Genomic DNA, 20,701 nt, shown 5'->3' with positions numbered 1-20,701 from the left:
TCTCTGTCTCTCAAAAAAAAATGAGTAAACATTAAAAAAAATTTTTTTTTAAATTTTAAGGTCTGGGTGTGACAGGTCAATATCAACACTTTATATATCATCCTGCCACATCTCTTTAGATCAGACACATGTCAAACCAAATCTTCTTGGCCTCACAAACCATTCCAAAACAGAAATCTGCCCCCAGTTCTTAAACACTAGAGTTGACCCTATATTTGAGTCATTATATAAAGTATTCATTACATTATACTACCAACCACAGACAGCATGTATCCTTAAGGTGTAAAATAAAGTATTTAAAAAAAAAACTTTTTTTGGTATTCCAGTAAAATAACTGAAAACTTTCAGTAGTAGAGGCTTCACTCATTAAGATTCCTAATTAAGGTGTCTGGGTGGCTTAGTCGGTTAAGCATCAGATTCTTGATTTTGGCTCAGGTCTTGATCTCATAGTCCTGAGACTTAAGACTCTCTCCCTCCCTCTCCCTCTGCCCCTCCCCTGCTTGTGCACATTCAGGCTCACTCTCTCTCTCTTTCAAAATAATAATAATAATAATACATTAAAAATATTTTAAGAAAAGATTCTTAAGCCAGCATCATTAAAGTTGAGCCCAAGTGAACAATTAGGGAGTCAGAAGTAGAATTTTACACTTTCCCTCAAATTTGTATTTGCTTTCTTTTATTTCATTTCTATTCTGTGGGTTCTGAAATAGATCTTCCAGTTGATTTTGTTTTAAAGGAAGTAAATGTAACAATCTAATCTACCCACATTCAAACCTGAATGCACAAAGTACTTTATAAAAAGATGTGTTAAATAATTCAATGAGCAGATTATTATTACAGTGAATTAAATAAATGGACGTAGTATATCTCTAATACCCTAGTGTAAATCCTGCTTTAATTCTATAATCCCAACTGGATACAACATACTTAAATGAGCACTATTAACTTGTATTTTTTTCTGTTCTGTTTAGAAACATAATAACAGTTGAGAGACATTTATTAAGAAAACATCAACTGTGTTTGCACATTCTTAAAGAGAATATTAGAAAACCAGAATTTTAATTTTCATGTGCATAATTTAATATAATTACAATGGAATACAATTAGGTACTTTCAGATCTTTCAGTGTTAATTAAAAAGCTAATAACTTGAATACCTATAAATACTGAATTAGTGGGACTAATGCTCCAGGCAGTTAATCCTTTATTTGTCATTTACTGAAGATCACTTAACTGGGATGCTATCTTTATGTCAGGGATCCCTTACCAAAGACACTTCATGAATTGTAAGGTCCCTAAATCTTAGATGGTATATCTCCCAATGATTAGCTAGTATACTGCACCCTCTCTGGGGATTTTCTAACAGCCAAAGACCACTGCTTTTGACTCACTCCATTAAGGAATTTTACTGTCAGCAATTTTTCTTCTTCCAAAAATCCTAGTAGTGATTTTCAGGTTTTAGAGAAAGGAAAAGTAGCTCCACTCAAAAAATAAAAGCGGAAGGCTCCAATTCTAGAGCTCAAGAAACTTATCAATATTGGGTTTAGAAATAACATTTTAAAATTAGAAAATATGAGCATCAAAGAAATTAGTACCAGCAATTGGTGAAAATACATCAAATAGTGTTTGTTTTTTATAATGATGAACTGCATGTGTACATAATACTTACAAAATAGAATAAAATAAAATCTGATTAGCGTCATTTGGAGGATGCTAGAGAACCAAGTTATTATTCTTTTTTTTTTAAGTTTGTTTATTTTGAGAGAGTGTGAGAGAGGGAGGAGCAGAGAGAGAGAGGGAGAGAGAGAGAATTCCGAGCAGGCTGCTCACTGTTGGCACAGTGCCCAAGGTGGGGGTCGATCTCATGAACCATGAGATCCTGAGCTGAAACCAAGAGCTGGATGCTTAACCTATCGAGCCACCCGGGTGCCCCACCAATTCATAATTCTTAAAAACAGCAAATTAAGTGAAAGTACACACCAAAAAATTACCCTAACACTCCTTTATAAATATCCCAGAGTACCTCCTCAGGTACTCTTCTGAGAGTAATACATGGGTGAGGAATGACAGACTTAGACTATCACCACTTTGCAAACCATTATAAAATAAAGGCTGTAGGCAACAATAATCAATAGTTGCCAAAAACATTAAGAAAGTCTTTTAACTATTAGAAAGAAGATGAAGCAATCTGGTAACACCTTAATCTACTGGTCCATATTATGCCTATATCATTAAACTTTTGCTACAATAACATTCAGAAAATAATCACAAAACTCAGTAGCATACAACAAACATTTATTTCTTGGTTATAAAACAATTAATTGGGTCTTGGGTCAGGTGATGTTAAGTTGTGCTTAACTCCAAATTTGAGTTGGTTTCAGGTCTACTTCAGCCTTTTCAATCTATGACCCAAGACGAAAGAAGTCCCATGATGCTCATGGCAGAAGGCAGAAGTTCTAGAAGACTAAACTGTAGCATGCACACTTGAGCCTTGGTGTAGATGTGATGTATGGGATATTCACTCACATTCCAGAGGCTAAAGCAAGGTAATGGCTAAGCTTATCACCAATGGAGTGGAGAGGTATATTCCTCTTTTGAAGGATGGTGAGAAGGAAGCATGAGAAGGAGAAGGAAATTATTTGTTGAACAGTAATAGAATATACTGCAAAATCACACACACACACACAAACACACACACACACACACACACACACACACGAGAGACAAGACATTATAAGCCTCTTGATTTCATCAAATGAGAAGTATGCAGCCCAGTCTCTGAAGTAGTCCAATCAAGACTCTTATCAAATTATCAATCTACAGGAAATAAAGGGGTAGAGGAAGATGTTAAACCGCATCACAAGGAAGCAATTGGCAAAATCTAGAATGTAAAAAATACTGCAGAGCAATGCATCTTTTTGTTGTATAAATACATGGAAAAAATAAAACATTGGAGAAGAAACACACAGATTCACAGACATTAACAGAAATCTCAGATAAATGTGATGTATTTGAAGAAACCAAGTGGAAAGAAACTATTGGGCAGATTTAAATAATAATCTAGGCAGTGTTAATTTTGTTAGTTGTGACAATGGTGTTATGGTTATGGTTTTCAAAATGTTATTATATTGTATAAATACACACCAAAATATTTAAGAATGAAGCGAGATTGTTCCAAATCTAAGGATGGTCAAGGGCAGCAGGGAGGAATATAGATGAAATAAATTGTGGATGATGAGTATATAGTACATTATCCTATTGTCTCTACTCTTGAAGCTGTTTTACTTTTTCTATAATAACAAACAAACAGAAATCAAAGAAAGGGACAGAAGGGAAGGGAAAGGAAGGGAAGGGAAGGGAAGGGAAGGGAAGGGAGAGGAGGGGAGAAAAGAGCAGAGAATTTCTTCTCACCCAACAGAGGTGTATGTGGTTAAGAACATGTGGTCCTTAGCTTTCGAATCTTTTGAGAAGATCATGGTCTTTGCTTGAATCTCCTAATTTATGCCCTATGCGCAGGTCAAAATTTTTCCATCTCTCTCTGATAACGCAGTGGCAAAAACTAATGCCTTTCAGTGTGCATTTCAAAGATAAAAATGTGTAAATTATGAAGTTTTCTTTTTCCTAAAAAATAAATAAACAGTAAATTCTAAGAACCTCTTGCCCCCTCCAAAATAGCAAAAGAAAACTTCAAAAACAGATGTGTTTAGATTCTTCTAAAGAATGCCTCTTAATATGCATAAAACTGGTCTATGTGAGCAAGGCACTTTAGTTAAACGGGATGTTCCTTGGTAAAAGAAATCACTAATCTTTTAGTAACTGCAAACTATTTTGTTTCATATACCCAAGGGAACAAAGCCACTGATCAGTTATATTCATGTTTTCATAAGCAAATGTACTTATTTTGTCGAGGAAATACCAATTGTGTTTGAAATTATAATCAAAAGGCAACATAGTTTTAGAAGTCACAAAGAAAATAGAATTTCAAGAGAACCAGCATTTTAAAAGAACAGCATGTTAACAGGGAGCTCCCATTACCCTACCTCCTGCCCCAAGAAAATGGGCAATGCTTACTCCTGTGTGGCATTTCAATCCACTGTGATTTACCTGAAGGAAATCATTAATTCTTCCCAGCACTTTGGAATAATAGCCTGATGATGAGACACCTAAAAAACACTCAGAGGAAACATTGGTTGCAAGTGCCTGCCCAAATTGCTTAATGTTTGTCAAACTTGAATTGCATTTGAAAGGTACATCACTAGTTATGGATTTCCAGTTCTATTTCCACATGGGCCAGGCTTTACAGCCATTACAAGCTGTAGTTTATTACCTTGCATTATGTATGAGATGATTTTTGTGAGCAGGTACACAAACACAAAGGGGGAAAAATACAAGAAAGCAATTTCTTTTATTGCCCAATATACAGCAGTTAGAAATAATTTGGAAATTTTTCAAATAGCTCATTTTGGGAAATCCTTAGATCTACTCAGGGGTGATTATTTTCGGTAGTGTTACTAAATAATTTGGCTGTAGCTAAGGCTGGCATTAATTTCTGAGGGCGTTATGTCTAGTTGTAGAATAGAGGCAAAACGTCATGAAACAGGAATCAAGTTTTGGCTAAAAAGATCTTTAAGCCCAGTTTCTAACGGTGATAGGCTGTGTGTGCCTTTGTCATATAATTTAACTTCTCTGGGCCTCAGTTTCCTCTTCTCAGAACAAGATATAATACAGCCTACCTCACACAATTGCAATGAAGATTCCATGAACCCAATCCAATGATTGCTAAAAAGCAGATACTCAATTTTTTTTTCCAAATTGTTAATTAAACAAGAGCTAATAACTGTAACTGAGTTTTACACATTTGGAAGGCACTGTATAAATATAACACAAAAGAACAACAGGATTATTATTTTGTGTAAGATTTGATGGTTATTATTATTACTTTTTTTTTACTGAAGAAAAGTGGGGGTGTTCTTATTAGTGAGAATATTGTATTAGAAATTGAAACCATTCTCACTTTTTACCTTGATAAAGGATCAATCAGTTCAATGAATCTTATTATGGGAGCTTAAACTTCCAGTGTATATTCCATAGTGTTGATATGGAATGGCTTCAAAACGATGGTGTGTTTTGACATGTAAAATGCTGTAGATAAATTGCCAAACGTGAGGGGAAATTCTCATGTGTAAAATCCAGCCGCCAGAAAATGAGCAGCTAGTGTCTTCCACAGAGTGAGAGAGAAGCTGTGCCTTACTTTCTGTACAACTGATTCACCGCCCCAGGATCAGTAATTTATGTACAAATGAGTATAAGCAGAGGGGATGTGCATGTTCTTTACGATTTTGGCACATCGTTGCCACTTTTAATGCAAAACAGGCTCAAACCTGGCCAATTTTTCTCCACACTTTGGAAGAATCATTTTCTTTTGGCCGGAGAATCACTGTAAAAAATTTCAGGCCTAGAGAGGAGGTTTTGTTTACCAGTTCAGAAGGGAGAAAGATCAAAATCTAGGCAAGAACAGAGGCGGCCTTGCAGCCTTAGTTCCACCTGGAGCCACACCTCCCACTGCAGAATGAGAGCTGGCTGCACTCACAACAAAAAGGTTAATTTTGTTTCAGATGAGTGAAACATCCCACAGCTGGAGAAAGCACTTCCAGCACCAATGCCTGTGTTCTTCAGCAGTGTTTTGCTCAGAGACTTCAGTAACATCTCTGTGAGAGTAGATATAAAAACACATTAGCTACAAGCAAGAAAAGGCAGGAAACCAGGAGGGACCATGGAGAGTGTGTGAAGAGGAAGATGGAACAGAGAAGGCTGCCATGTGAGATCCCATCTAGGAACTGCATAGCCTCAAGTAAAACAACACAAGTCCTACCTTTCTTTTCTATGAATTAAAAATACCAGATGCCGACAGTATGGAACAGTTATGAGACCCCAGTAAACTATCTTTCTGCTGTGACCTTCTAAACGTGTCAGGGTATACTCCATTCATTTTCTCCCATTCCTTTTCAAAACAGAAATGTCTTTCACACCACTTAGGCTGTGAACTGGAGACAGGATGGTATGGCAAAATCCAAAATACACGGATTTTAGAGTTGTGTGTAAGCCTAAATCCCAGCCACTCGCTATGCTGCGGTGGAAAATTATCATGTCTGAGCCTCAAGTTTCTCATCGTTAAATGAAGATAGTAATGCCTCAGAGAATTATAAAGTTGTTTTAAAAATTAAACAGAACTGTGGGGCGCCCAAGTGGCTCAGTAGGTTAAGTGTCCAACTTCAGCTCAGGTCATAATCTCACAGTTCCCGAGTTTGAGCCCTGCATCAGGCTCTGTGCTGACAGCTCAGAGCCTGGAGCCTGTTTCAGATTCTGTGTCTCCCTCTCTCTCTGCCCCTCCCCAGATCACACTCTGTCTGTCTCTCTCTCAAAAAAATAAACGTTAAAAAAATTTAAAAAAAGAATTAAACTGAATTAAATACATATACATATACATAATATATGGTATATACAAAATTTTACATTTTACATACATATTTATGTATACATGTACATATATATGTATGTATGAGAGAGAGAGAGAGGTAGGGTTGATTCTTGAACAACCCAGGTTTAAACTTTGCAGGTCCGCTTAAATGCCAATTTTTTTTCAGTAAATATAGTAGAGTACCGTAAATGCATTTTCTCTTCTTTATGACTTTCTTAATAGAATTTTCTCTAACGTTATTATAAGAATACAGAATATCATACATACGCACAGTATATCATAAACATGTTGATCAACTTACGTTATTGATAAGGTTTCGAATTAACACTCGGCTATTCGTAGTTAAGTTTTGGGGGAGTCAAACGTTATACATAGGTTTTCAACTGCACAGGAGGTTGGTGTTCCAACCCTCCACGTTGTCCAAAGGTCACCTGTTCATAAATGCCTGAAGAGACAGAGGAAGTGAGAAAGATATTTAAGAACCTAGCCCAGGGTCTAGCACATAATAAAAATTCCATAAGTAGTATCTATCATTATTAGTTTTAGCATGCATGTATTCATTGTTCCTTCACAAACATTTTTGAGTGGCACCTGTATGACAGGTCACTGCACTCAAGGAGTTTATTTTGTAGTGTTCAAAACACACAAGTGGCAAATTTAGAATAGTGCATCTAACAGAGAGAAACAACGCAGTACATGGGAGAATTATCCAATGCAAACTTAAGAGCTAAGGGAAATCTTCTTATGTAAAATGACATGTAACTTATGAAATACCTGAAGCACACAAAAGAGGTAACCAAGAGAAACAGGTAAGACGAGGGAGGTATGAAGTTCTATGTGGAGGGGACACTGAGTCAAAGAAAACAACAAACAGACTTTTTAGAGTGTGTTCTATGGGCCACGCACCATACTAAGCAATTTGCATATCTCATTTAAACCTCAACCTCAGCAACCTATAATTATAGAGCTGATACTCTCTCTATCTGACTCTGATGCATGGGCTGTTTCCCCAGATGCCATGGCATATTTGGGACTAGCACATCATGGGATTAGAGCATCAAGTTGGACAGGTGGTAAAAGCAGAAGGTGAAAAAGAAAAGGGGGAGGCACCAGTGGCTTGAATGGCACTGCCGATTGGACTTTATGGAAGGGGAGGGAGTGCCTTAGAAGTGTGGTTTAGCAAAGTCATTGTATGGTTTGGTGCATGGAATTGGCTGGATTGGAGACAAATCCGGAGGAAGAGGTCCATTTAGAAGGTTTTTGCAGTAAGCTATGTAAGAGATAATGGTGGTTCAAAGTAAGGCAGTGAAAGAAGTAACAGTAATTTGTGGACAGACCCAGGAGTTTGAAAGAAAATAAGCAACAATTAAATATGGGGAATAGGAAGTAAGAGAAGAGCTAGGTTTTGAGCCTGAGAAACAGGGTAGATTCACTGAGATAGGAAAAACAGGAGAAACAACTTTCAAAGTCAAAACTATGTAAGAGGCACAGTGCTAGTATATTAGGGCCATTTAGTACATACTAGATTTTTTTCCCCTCTCACTCTGTTTCTGGTTCTTTTTGCCTTTCTGAAGCTACTATTATGTACTGGTTCTATTATGTACTACTATTATGTACTTTCTGAAGCTACTATTATGTACTGGTTCCAGTTTCACCATTCAACATTGTATCAAATACAGATATGAATTATAATTTCCACTATTCTCCCAGCCAAGAAAAGTCCTTATACAGGGATCTTTTAAACTAATCAGTAAAGTAATAATCTAACCATTGTCATTTTATGGCACAAATGTTCCCCACACAAGAAAAAATATTCCTAGTTTTAAAAAGATATCCATATGATATCACTTATCAAGAAAATGCATTTCAAAATAACAATGAGATATCACCTCACACCTGTCAGGACGACTAAAATCAGTAACACAAGAAACAACAGGTGTTGGTGAAGATGTTGAGAAAATGGAAACCTCGTGCACTTTTGGAGGGTATGCAAATTGGTGCAGCCACTCTGGCAAATAGTGTGGAGTTTGCTCAAGAACTTAAAAATAGAGATGCTTTATGACCCAGGAATCACACTACTGGGTACTTACTCAAATAATATGGAAACACTAATTCAAAGGGATACGTGCACCCTGATATTTACAACAGCATTATTTGTACTAGCTGAACTATGGAAACAGCCCACATGTCCACTGACTGATGAATGGATAAAGTGGATGTGGTATATATTTACAATGGACTATTACTCAGCCATGCAAAAGAATGAAATCTTGCCATTTGCAACCACATAGATGGAGCTAGAGGATATTATGCTAAGCGAAGTCAATCAGAGAAAGACAAATCTCATGTGATTTCTCTCATATGTGGAATTTAAGAAACAAAACAAATCAGGAAAAAAAAGAGAAAAAAAAGAGGGAAAAAAGGGAAAAAAGAGAGGAAAACCAAGAAATAGGCTTTTAACTATAAAGAACAAACTGATAGTTACAGAAGGGAGGTGAGGGGGGAGGGATGAAATAGGTGATGGGAAATAAGTAGGACACTTGTTGTGATGAGCACTGGGTGATGTGTGGACTTGATGTGATGAGCAGTGCACTGGGTGATGTGTGGCATTGATGAATCACTATATTGCACACCTGAAACTAATATTACACTGTATGTTAGCTAATTGGAATTTAAGTTAATGAATATATATACATACATATTAATTTTAATGTTTTTCAAATAAACACTTTTTCCAGGCAAAGTGCATATAACATTAATGGTATGCCTGGTGTGTGCCTGGTACATAATATATACTCAGTAAATGCACACTGAAAGAATGCTGGCTCTGAGTTCTGCTTGACCAGGTAGTTCTCAAAATCTATCTGCTTTCAACCAGAAAAGTCAAATTGATTGGTACTTGTCTGTAGAGTATTAAAAAGCAGGACAAAGTGAAAGACAATGTGAATTATTAAGTCCTCTTCACAAACCTGAAGTTCTATAATTCCACTATGAGGAGTATCAAGAATCATGTGTCCCTCTGGACATATAACAGCACAAAATCATTTTTTCATTAGTGAATCTGGAAAGAAGGAAACTCTAAAGACACTCTGTAGATAAAGCCTATAGATGTCGTATAGATAAATCACAAGTTGTGGGTCATATAAAGCAGAAAGATTCAAAATGCTACCTAACACATTCACCTTTTATCAGTCCTCAACATCTTCCATTAAGATATGGCTTATTGAATTCTTACTGTTAGGTCCTACGCTGCGTATCACATACATTATCACACAGTCTTCACCACCGCACCATTGACATCAGTTACTACCCATATATGACAAATTAAAAAAAAAAACAAAACAAAACTGAGAAAGAGATAATAACTTTCCCAGTGTTCATATTTGAAAACCATGATTCTTGTCATTTTTTAACGTGCTCTGACATATATTAAAATTATTGTAAGTATCTATGTGCTTGTTCCAATTCAAGTCACTTTTTACAAATATCAATCTGTAAAGATTTTCTCCAAATTCCAGCTTTCTTATTAGTAAGATGTGATAAATAACATCTACCCTGTTTACTTCAAAAGTTGGCTGGGTATGTTTGTATATGATTTGTATAAGCACTTTGTTAATAATAAAGAAATACTTACATATGGGTGGAACAGTGATAGTGTTATTAGCTTGCAGATAGAAGTTAACACTAAACTATAATCTGAATTAATAGAATCTCTGCATGATTAAGAATTAGTAGCGGTAATATTAAATACAAGCTTTCTCCTAGTAATATTTTAACAGTTTTCTTACATATAAAATTAATAAAAATTGATTGTGCCTCATTAAACCATCAAATAGATTAATATAATACTTCCAGTTTTTGGTAAATCATCATAATGGCTAATTTTTATTGGTTTGATAAAATTTATCTATATAATTAATGAGACCAGTAATTACAACTCAAAATAAAACCTGACAAAATTGATAATGTTTTCTCCCATTCTCTTTGAGATAGCTCTTTTATGTACTATTATGTTTTAATGAAGTAGGTAACAAGGCCCATCTCAAAGGTCCCATTCACAATGTAGAAATATTCTAGGACAACTTTCTGCCATTGAATGCATTTTTCACCTTCAAATATTCTCCCTCACAGAAGATAAATTTTCAGTGAAATGACATCAGAATTCATTAGAAACATTTAATTTTTTAACGTTTATTTCTTTTTGAGACAGAGAGAGACAGAACTTGAACGGGGGAGGGTCAGAGAGAGAGGGAGACACAGAATCTGAAACAGGCTCCAGGCTCCGAGCTGTCAGCACAGAGCCCGACGCGGGGCTCGAACTCACAGACCACAAGATCATGACCTGAGCCGAAGTCGGACGCTCAACGGACTGAGCCACCCAGGCGCCCCTCATTAGAAACATTTAATGAATCACCTGTCTTTCTCTAATAGTTGTGACCATACATCATGCTACTAGCACTCAGATAAAAGAAGGCTATAAGAATAAATTGCAGATATTCATGCATACTTATACTGAGTCAAATCTGGATGAAAACTGAGTTGTACACAAGTTTCTTATTCAGATTAAAAATAAAATGCCTTATAGATAAGGTAACACACTCACCTTGGAGAAATTAAAATGTGCCAAGAGGCTGAAGTCCAGAGTGAGGACCAAACACCTAATCTGTTTTGTGCAGACCATACATTGATCTCCAGTGCCCTTTACACTTGTAAGTATATGGAGGCATCTGTAGGCATCCATTTAACCCAAACATTTTCTCCAACTACATTTCATCATTGTTTCTGTATCATAATCCAACATAGAGTTCTCATTATTTACCAATTAACTAAAATGCATTCAAGAATCTTTTACAAAGTGGAAATCACTTTATCACCTTTTGAATGAAGCTTAACTGTTTGCAAATTAGAAATATTTTTACTTAATAGCCAGAGAATTGAGAGATTTGGTTTAACTCTTTCCTCCTCCTCTTCCTTCTCCTCCTCCTCCTCCTTCTTCTCCTTCTTCTTCTTCCAGATGAGGAAATGGAATTTCAGAAAAGTGGTGTTTCTTGCTCCAGATCAAATAAGAACCAATGCCTAAGCTGACAAGCCCAGGTCTCTTTTCTGCATGCCGAAAGCTCTCTTATTAAAGTTCTGTGGCTTGCTGGTCCTCTTAACCACGCTCATGACAGCCTAATAGGAGAAACAGAATAAACAATAGAAGAAGCAAACACATTAATTACAGAGTGTGGTAATAAAAAGCAACATATACGAAGCTCTTACTGTGTTCCAGGACTTGTTCTTAGTTGTTTGTTTGTTTTCATTTAACTTGTACACATTCCTCCCAGCACCCCTGTGAGGCAGATACTGTTGATAACTTTTGTAGATGAAAAAAAAAACCTGAGGCACAGAGAGATTACATAACTTGTTTACTTATAGTCATGGAACTAGGAAGCAGTGGAGTCAGGGTTCAAACCAAGAAGAGACAAAGACACACATCTGTTACGGGAAGGAACAGAATGACAAGGATCCAGTCCCAGGAAAAGCAAAGTATGCAAGTCCTTGATTCTTGAAAAAGCTGGGTGGGTCAAAAAACTGAACGAAGACTGGTGTGGCTGGAATATTATTTTTAAAAAGGGGGAGAAGAATGACACAAGATAAGGGCAAAGTATGCAGGGTCTTCTTGATGCCTGGCACAAAAAGTTGAGTTTTTAAGCAGTGAAATGGAAAACCACTGAAGATTTTTTAAAAACCAGTTTGTAACATGATCTGAATTACATTTGTTCACTCTGGCTGAAAACTCCATGTTTGTTGAGATTTAACAATCGTGTCTTCATTCACGTATCCATTCATTCATTTACTTAACGACTAATTGCTAAGTGCTGAGTTTAGCATACAGCCTTACCCAGTATTTGCTGCACGCAATATCTCTTATTTACCAGATCAAACATACATTCACTAATAGCAAATGGTTATATCTACAGGTTTCCCAACACTTGCTGAAACCTTATCACCTTGTATAATACGAGATACATGTCCTCAAAATATAAACCAATCTAGTGGTTATTTCTATTTAACCAACCAGTTGTTTAAAGAAAGTATTTTTCCTGAATCAACCGGTTATTGTGACATCATGCTCTATTCCTTAGAATCTTAGTGATCTTTTTTATTTCCAGGTATGAATATGAAAACCGTTTCAAAATGGTAAACATATGTTACTCTGACAGGCAGATACTAGGCTCCAACAGTGATAAGTAGTGCTTATCACGTAACCTACAGAGGTGCGCCTGGGTGGCTCATCAGTTGAGCGCCTGACTTTGGCTCAGGTCATGATCTCGCGGTTTGTGGGCTAGGGCCCCGTGTAGGGCTCTGCGGCTTGGAGCCTGGAGCCTGCTTCAGGTTCTCTGTCTCTGTCTTCCTCTGCCCCTCCCCTGCTTGCACACACACTGTCTCTCAAAAATAAATAAAACATCAAGAAATTTTTAAAAAAAAATGTAACCTACAGAAATCACACTGAGACATAGTATAAAGCTAAAGATTTTCAATCTTGGTATAACTTTCACCTTATACACTTAGCCAAAAGGCAAAAGCGATCAAAAAGCATGTATAAATCACATATTTACTTCATGGTACACAACAGTTCAATTTCGTATTTATTATATATGTACTATGTACTAGGTGCTATTCTAAAGCACTGTCGGAGATACAAACATAAATGGTATGCCTTCATGCTTACAAACTTTTGTTGACATGAGGTTTTGGTATCATGCAATTTTATTCATGTTATTAGGCAATAATCCCAAAGATTAGATTTTGCAACAAGCCTTTTGCAGAAACTTAAAAGTAGCTTTCCCAGTAAAACTGCATTGGGTTCCATTTGTTGAAGCAGGAATATCATCAAACATTCAAAATATCAAAAAAAGAAAGAAAGAAAGAAAGAAAGAAAGAAAGAAAGAAAGAAAAAAAGGGAGGAAGAGAGAAAGGAATGAATTTCAATAGACCCTGCTACAGGTATATCAAAGGATTTTTTTTTTTATTCACAGAACCATGGGATCATAAAATCTCTGAACAGAAAGAGACCTAGAGGGCATGTAGTCTAATGCTTTCTGGGTTCACAGTAATATAAGAATCACCTGGGGGGCTTTTTAGTAACATAGATTCCTAGGCTCTGTCTACTAGAGTTTGATTCAGCAGGTCTGGGTGGAGCCAGGCAATCTGTACTTTGTCAAAGATTCCCAGATGATTCTGATATACAGCCAGATTTGAGGACACAAATCTAGCCCAACTCCTGATTGATTTGTTATTTAAATCTGGTCGGCACTATTTTTCCAAACAAATTGTCATTTATCATTTACTTTCTACTTGGATATACACCAGGATAGGACCCTGACTCTTAGACAGCTGCAATTATCAGAAGGCTATCCATAAATCTGCAAAATTTATATATAATACACACATATAACTGTGCATATATGTATATGTGTGTGTGCACCTAAATTATTTGTTAATATGTGTCTCCAAAACGGGGCTGTAAGCCCCATGAGGGCAGAGTCGAAGGCAGTTTTCTTCACTATTTCTATCACTTAGCTCAGACCTTGACATTGAAAAGAAAGTTGTTAAGATATGTTGAATGTATACCTGATTGAATGAGGTCCTTCATTAGTTTGACCTGAGGTCTCCCTCTCAGAAACATCCACCTATTGTGCTAGTATTTATAGTTCCAGGAAACTTGGTAAGTCCCCGTTCCAGACACCAGGTATACAAACACAAGTGAAGCATTCTCTTCCCTTCTCTCCAGGGTCTTAATTACTGTATTTACCTAGAGAGAAAGATGCAGATACTTTTAACCAAAAATGGTAAAAAATGATTTTTTAACCAAAAACATGAAAAATAAGTATGGAATAAAGGTGGGAATTGAGAGGCAAATAATCTCATTGTGATTGAGGTAGAGAAAAGGAAGCAATGGATGTCAAGAAATGCTTTTCAAGAGAAGTGATGCTGAGGTAAGTCAATTTCATAATTGAATGTTCACACACCTTATCTCAAAGAGAACAAATTGTGTTCCTCTTCTCTTTAAGTATATATAGAGAGGTCTGTTCTCAACCCTTCTCTAGGACAAATATCCAAGTTCCGATGATTATTTCCCATGAAAGTATTATATATCCCTTATTGTTTTTTTGTTCCATGGCAAATTAACTTCAATATCCTGAATTGTAAAACTTAAGCCTCTAAGGACAAGGAATACAGCACGTGGCTGTCAGGTTAAAGATCTGTAGCTGAACTCCAAAGGCACCTACTTTGTTCATGAGTAACCTGATTTCTGTAGTTGTAGGTTGAGTTACAAGCAAACGATACTGATATGTACACTATAAGCAAAACCCAAGCCTCTCCCCTCAGCATGTGGAGTAAAATTGAAACTTGGAAGCTGAACAACAAATGGGTTTAAAAGGAGACACCGACAATTATTAGTTTAACCATCTCGGCTAACATCATAGATTAACTTCCGCAATCAACAGATATATAGGAATCATGTAAATATCCCCAGGTAACCAATGCTGTTTAATAAGCTGGGAAAAGATAGCTCTGAGTTGACGTCGTTGTCATAGAAACAATTGCCTATTAAATCAGTAAGAGGGCTAGAAAAATGTGGACTTATCACTTCTGGTTAAGTGCAGTGCATGGGAAAAATGAGACAATGTCAAAAGACAGAGGTACCTGCTGCAATGGTAAAATACTATTCTCATTCTAAAAGTTAATTTTCCCCTTGTTTTCTGAAGGCATATACCTAATAAGTTACCTGTCTACTCTTAAAACACACACATACAACTTTTAAACTGGAAGTGATAAATTCCATTTCTTCAAAGAGATTTGTGAAAATTTACTGAGCTCCTCTGAAGAACGAAATCAACCTCAGGTTGCATCCATATACTGGAAAACTACAGACCCCCAAGGTGATCAAACAAACTGAACAGCTGCTAGATGTCCATTAAAACAGTGTTCGAAAGGCACTCATTTGATGCATTTCTCCTGGGAGGTTTGTATCTAAAATGAAGCTAGAAATCACATTCTGTCCTGTAAAGTAACTCTGACAGGCCCAACCTGGGAGCAGGTATGTAATTAATAAATGAAAATTACTAAGCTCATTTCCTGTACTTACTTCCTTTCATAGTACCCTCTCTTGAGGGGGCTACACCTGATACTTGTTAGGCTTCTGAGAAAAAGGGGATTTGAAATAAAGAGAATATACCCAGTTGCTTGTTAGGCATAGGCTTCTAACAGGTATATAGAACAAAAAGTAGAAATGGTAAGCTCCTTGAGGGTAGGAATCCTTTGGAATAGGAAGTTGCATGTGGTAAGCATTTCATATAAATAGATTGCTTGGTTATATTCAGTCAAAAAATACAACGTCTCCAATCTTCAGTCTCTAATCTGGAGAAACTGTTCATCTACCAAATGGTCATTCAGGTCTTGGCCAAAAATGATACCGTAACTTGTATCTAGGCCTTTACAGTTTGACAAATGCTATATTTACCTCATTAGTAAAAACCCACAGTGTTTTCTTAGATGGACTGTTTCCTGAGAATAAATTCCACAAAATGAGAAGGGTATGGAGATGGTTACTGAATTCTGAATTTTGTATTAGTAGATGAAAACGATACTGCTGCAAATGCAGTTTGAGATCATAAGAACTGTCAACAAATGAGGAGATACAGAGAAGCTATTCTAGTCTGAGAGCTCAAATAGTGATTCCCAAGGCCTGTGTTCCCAGAGCCAGCAGCATCAGCATCACCTGGGAACTTGTTAGACACGTAGATTCTTGATTCCACCTCATACTTCCTGAATCAGAATCTCCGGGGTGGGACCAGCAATCTGTTTTAACAAGCTCTTGTAGGTCAATTTCAAGTACCCTAATATTGAGAACCATCTGGGCTAGAAATTAGTAATTTGAAAACATACTTTGTTTGAAGGACCTCAAATTCTTCAGTATGGCTCAACTTTAGACTAAATGTGGACAGTGGTTAAAGCTTGAGGATGTAAAGGCAGGCAAGATGGCAATGTGCACCATGTGCCCTTGTATGGAATTTGTGCTGTATCAATTAGGATGATGGAGAGCTACTGAAATGTTTGTAAGCGGGGAATTACTAAGGAATTAGCTGTCAGAATAACTCTAGGAGCAGCATGAGAAATAGACAGAGTCCCTGACTGGATGAGGCTGGCCAAGGAAATAGGGTTATAATTGGTTGGGAGATTTAAAGATGTCACGGTTATAGAAGACTTCTAGAGGCAGGGAAAAGGACAGTCTAACTCCACATTAGGATGGGCTGAGGAGGAGGGAGAAGACACACAAAAGCCTGTATTAACCAGTGAGTAGAGGTACCTGCGTGGCTCAGTTGGTTGAGTGTCCGACTTCGGCTCAGGTCATCCAGGAACGGGTTCGAGCCCCGTGTTGGGCTCTGCGCTGACAGCTGGGAGCCTGGAGCCTGCTCCCGATTCTGCATCTGCCTCTCTCTCTGCCCTCACCGCCCCCCCCCCCACCTTAATCCTCAACTGGCCTATCTGGCAGTTGATGTCATTTTTTGTTGTTTTCAAGCAAATCATCCTACAGGAAAAACATAATTACAATCTTGTCAAAATATATGTTTGCCTCTGATCCTCTCAGCTTCCTCTCCATTTTCCCTGCACCACCACCCCTCTCCCGTGCCCTCCCTCTGGCCACACCTCCACAACTTCTAAAGGACACACACAGGGTAAGGAGCAGGTATTAAGATGAATTCTCTGTTTCCACCAAAAGTCCCTCTTTCCTCTCCAAATTATGGATAATGAGGCCAAAAGTGTAATGACTGAAGGAATTTAGAAAGGTAATTACTAAAATAATGCCCCAAATGGTGGTGACTACCAGAGCAGCAACACTCACGTTATAGCTATCAGAGCCTCCTGAAACGTGATAAACACCTCGTGTTTGCAAACCCAGATGCGCCTAAGGAAATGTCCTATTAGCAAACTACCACAAGAACGCACTACATGGAACTCATTTTGATTTTGTAATGAGAAATCCCATTAAAGACGACTATAAATTGTGGCGGCCAACGAGTTTCGAAGGGGGTGCAGGAGCGAAGAAGTTTGGCAGGTTTGAGGGCCTTTCTCTGGGATCCTGTCCTTAGAAGCCCGTGATCTGCAGCCGGCTCTGCCTTCACTTGTCCCCGCTGATCACTGGAGAGTTGAAGTTGAAGGGAACGTTCACTGGTTCTCAAACCGAACCCCTTAGCTTTGAGGCTGCAGGGGAGAAGGGACGTTCCTAAAGCTTAGGCTCAAGCGTCCATAGAACTCTTAGCCCACTCCCAACTCCGATCCCTATGTCCTCAGCGGTAAGAGAACATTTTTTTCTATTCCAGGTGTTTCTGCACCTAGAATCACCAACGCGCCCTCCACCACCACCGCCCCTCCCACCCCCAGCTTTCATCTAGAGGCCCTAGGCTCTGCTGCCTCTTGTCTCCAACCCTTTGTGACGCCAGTGGCCCCAGGAAGAGCCCTAGTGCTCCACTCACAAAGGCAGGTGTAAACCACAGGTGTGTCAGTGCTCCGGGCGCTTCAGGCTGGCCTGGGCTCAGGTCCTGCCGCTCCAACCCCAAGGGCCCCCCAAAGGCGAGCCCTGACACCTCTATCCTTCACCATGGCCAGCCAGTTATGCCTCCCCGTCGCCCCTCGTCTCACAAACTTGAAACCCTTGATGCCGCAGGCGGGAGACGTCCAAGTGGGCATCTGCGTGGCGATCCAGCGCAGCGACGGGCGCATCCACCTCGCTGTGGTCACAGAGATCAAAAGAGAAAACGCTTGGGTCACGGTGGAGTGGGTCGAAAAGGGAGTCAAGAAGGGCAAGAAGGTTGACCTGGAGACCATATTCCTGCTGAATCCCGAGCTGGCCTCCGCTCAGCACCCCACGCCGTCCTCACTGCTGCCCTTGTCTCTAGCGCCCCCTTCAGCCATCGGGGACCAGTGCACGGCCACGCGGTGGATTGCGACCATCCCCCAGAAAAACGAAACGCCCTCAGGGGACAGCCCGGCTCTGAGAGTCCCCAGCAATCCCTGCCTGATGAAGCGGAAAAAGTCTCCCTGCCTACAGGAAATCGAGAAGCTACAAAAGCAGCGGGAGAAGCGCAGGCAGCTGCAGCTGCAGATCCGAGCCCAACGCGCCCTCAATGTCAACACAGGAAACCCCAACTACGAGATCATGCACATGATCGAAGAATACCGCAGGCACCTGGACGGCAGCAAGGTGTCCAGCCTGGAGCCCCGGGAAGACCATCGGATCTGCGTCTGCGTGCGGAAGCGTCCTCTCAACCAGCGAGAGACCACCATGAAGGACCTGGACATCATCACCATCCCCTCGGACAACGTGGTCATGGTGCATGAGTCCAAGCAAAAGGTGGACCTCACTCGCTACCTAGAGAACCAGACCTTCTGTTTCGACCATGCCTTCGATGACACCGCCTCCAACGAGTTAGTGTACCAGTTCACAGCCCAGCCGCTGGTGGAGTCCATCTTCCGCATGGGCATGGCCACCTGCTTTGCCTATGGGCAGACAGGCAGTGGGAAAACGCACACCATGGGCGGGGCCTTTTCGGGAAGGGACCAGGATTGCTCCAAAGGCATTTATGCCCTGGTGGCGCGGGATGTCTTCCTCCTGCTCCAAACTGCAGCTTATGAGAAGCTGGGCCTCAAAGTCTACGGGACATTTTTTGAGATTTATGGGGGCAAGGTGTATGATCTGTTAAACTTGAAGAAGAAGCTGCAAGTCCTTGAGGATGGCAATCAGCAAGTCCAGGTGGTCGGACTTCAGGAGCAGGAGGTATGTTGTGTGGAGGACGTGCTGAACCTCGTGGAGCTAGGGAACAGCTGCCGGACTTCGGGACAGACATCAGTCAATGCCCACTCTTCCAGGAGCCATGCGGTGTTCCAGATCATCCTAAAGTCAGGAGGGAAACTGCATGGCAAGTTTTCCCTCGTTGACTTGGCTGGGAACGAAAGGGGAGCGGATACTGCCAAAGCCAACCGGAAACGGCAGCTGGAAGGGGCGGAGATTAATAAAAGCCTCCTGGCACTCAAAGAATGCATCCGGGCTTTGGGTCAGAACAAGTCCCATACCCCGTTCAGAGCCAGCAAACTCACGCAGGTGCTCCGGGACTCCTTCATAGGCCAGAACTCCTCCACTTGTATGATTGCTACTATCTCTCCAGGGATGGCCTCTTGTGAAAACACCCTCAACACTTTAAGATATGCAAACAGAGTGAAAGAATTAACTCTGGATTTAAGGCCCCACCATCTTTGTTTCTATCCGGTTGGACCTGAGGTGCCAAGGATGTTGGAGACTCACGTTAGAAATTCAAAAACATTCCTTCAAAGGGATGGAGTCATTAAAATACCTTGTATCCAGAGTGAAGAGGAAGAACAGGCTAAGCACACTGAAACACTGTCCACTCCATTAGGGGAGGATACAAGGACTTCGTGGACGGAATCAAGACAACCGCCATGGAACAACATCCAGGAGACATCTGGTGGGGTAAACTATGATGTTGATTTTTGCATTGCCCAGTTATTGTCCATTTTGGATCAGAAAATAGGTATTCTGACTGATATCCAAAAGAAACTGAAATTATTACAAGCTGACCTCCAAAAGAAGACCGAGTGTAGTGGAGCCAATGGCAAGAGGTCAGATCTGCAAAGTAATGGCAAAAGATAAGATCTGAAACAATGGATACACTGCTGTGGCCCCTACCTCTCTTATAAAAGAAAAAAATGTCTAGATTATCTAGATATAAAGATCCTCCTGGAAAGCTTAAAACATCTTAAAATATGCTTGTCAGATATGTCCTCTTTCCTCTTCCTCTGTATTTTTGTGACTCGTTTACATTTCGTGGGATGTTGAAGTTCAACTAGGAACCACTTGCCTCCCCAGGGACATTTGGCAATGTCTGGAAACATTTTCAGTTGTCAAAACTGAGTTTGAGGCAGGGTAGTGATACTGGCATAGAGTGAGTAGAAGGCCAGAGTCGCTATTAAACATCCTACGATGTACCAGACAGCCTCCCATAAAAAATAATTATCTGGTTGAAAATATCAGTAGGTCCAGGGAGGCCTGGGAGGCCCTGCTGTAGAAAGAGCCTAGCTGTGATGAAACCAGATACCCTAAATGGGTGACTGGGAAGGCATCCCATTGTAGATTAAAGGGAGTAGAATTGGAACACAC

General features: G+C 39.5%; 1 protein-coding gene across 1 annotated transcript; it reads left to right on the top strand.

Moving 5' to 3' along the window:
* Positions 1 to 18,007: 18,007 nt before the first annotated feature.
* On the top strand, positions 18,008 to 20,321 carry KIF2B (kinesin family member 2B). The gene has a single exon (XM_047832920.1). It carries the CDS (start codon positions 18,128 to 18,130, stop codon positions 20,192 to 20,194), a length of 2,067 nt encoding a protein of 688 aa, XP_047688876.1. The 5' UTR covers positions 18,008 to 18,127; the 3' UTR covers positions 20,195 to 20,321.
* Positions 20,322 to 20,701: the final 380 nt, after the last annotated feature.

The sequence above is a fragment of the Prionailurus viverrinus genome, chromosome E1 (genome assembly GCF_022837055.1).
Source record: "Prionailurus viverrinus isolate Anna chromosome E1, UM_Priviv_1.0, whole genome shotgun sequence".
Lineage (NCBI taxonomy): Eukaryota > Metazoa > Chordata > Mammalia > Carnivora > Felidae > Prionailurus > Prionailurus viverrinus.
Note: the sequence above shows the minus strand (reverse complement) of the source record. Positions and strands in the feature narration are given on the sequence as shown.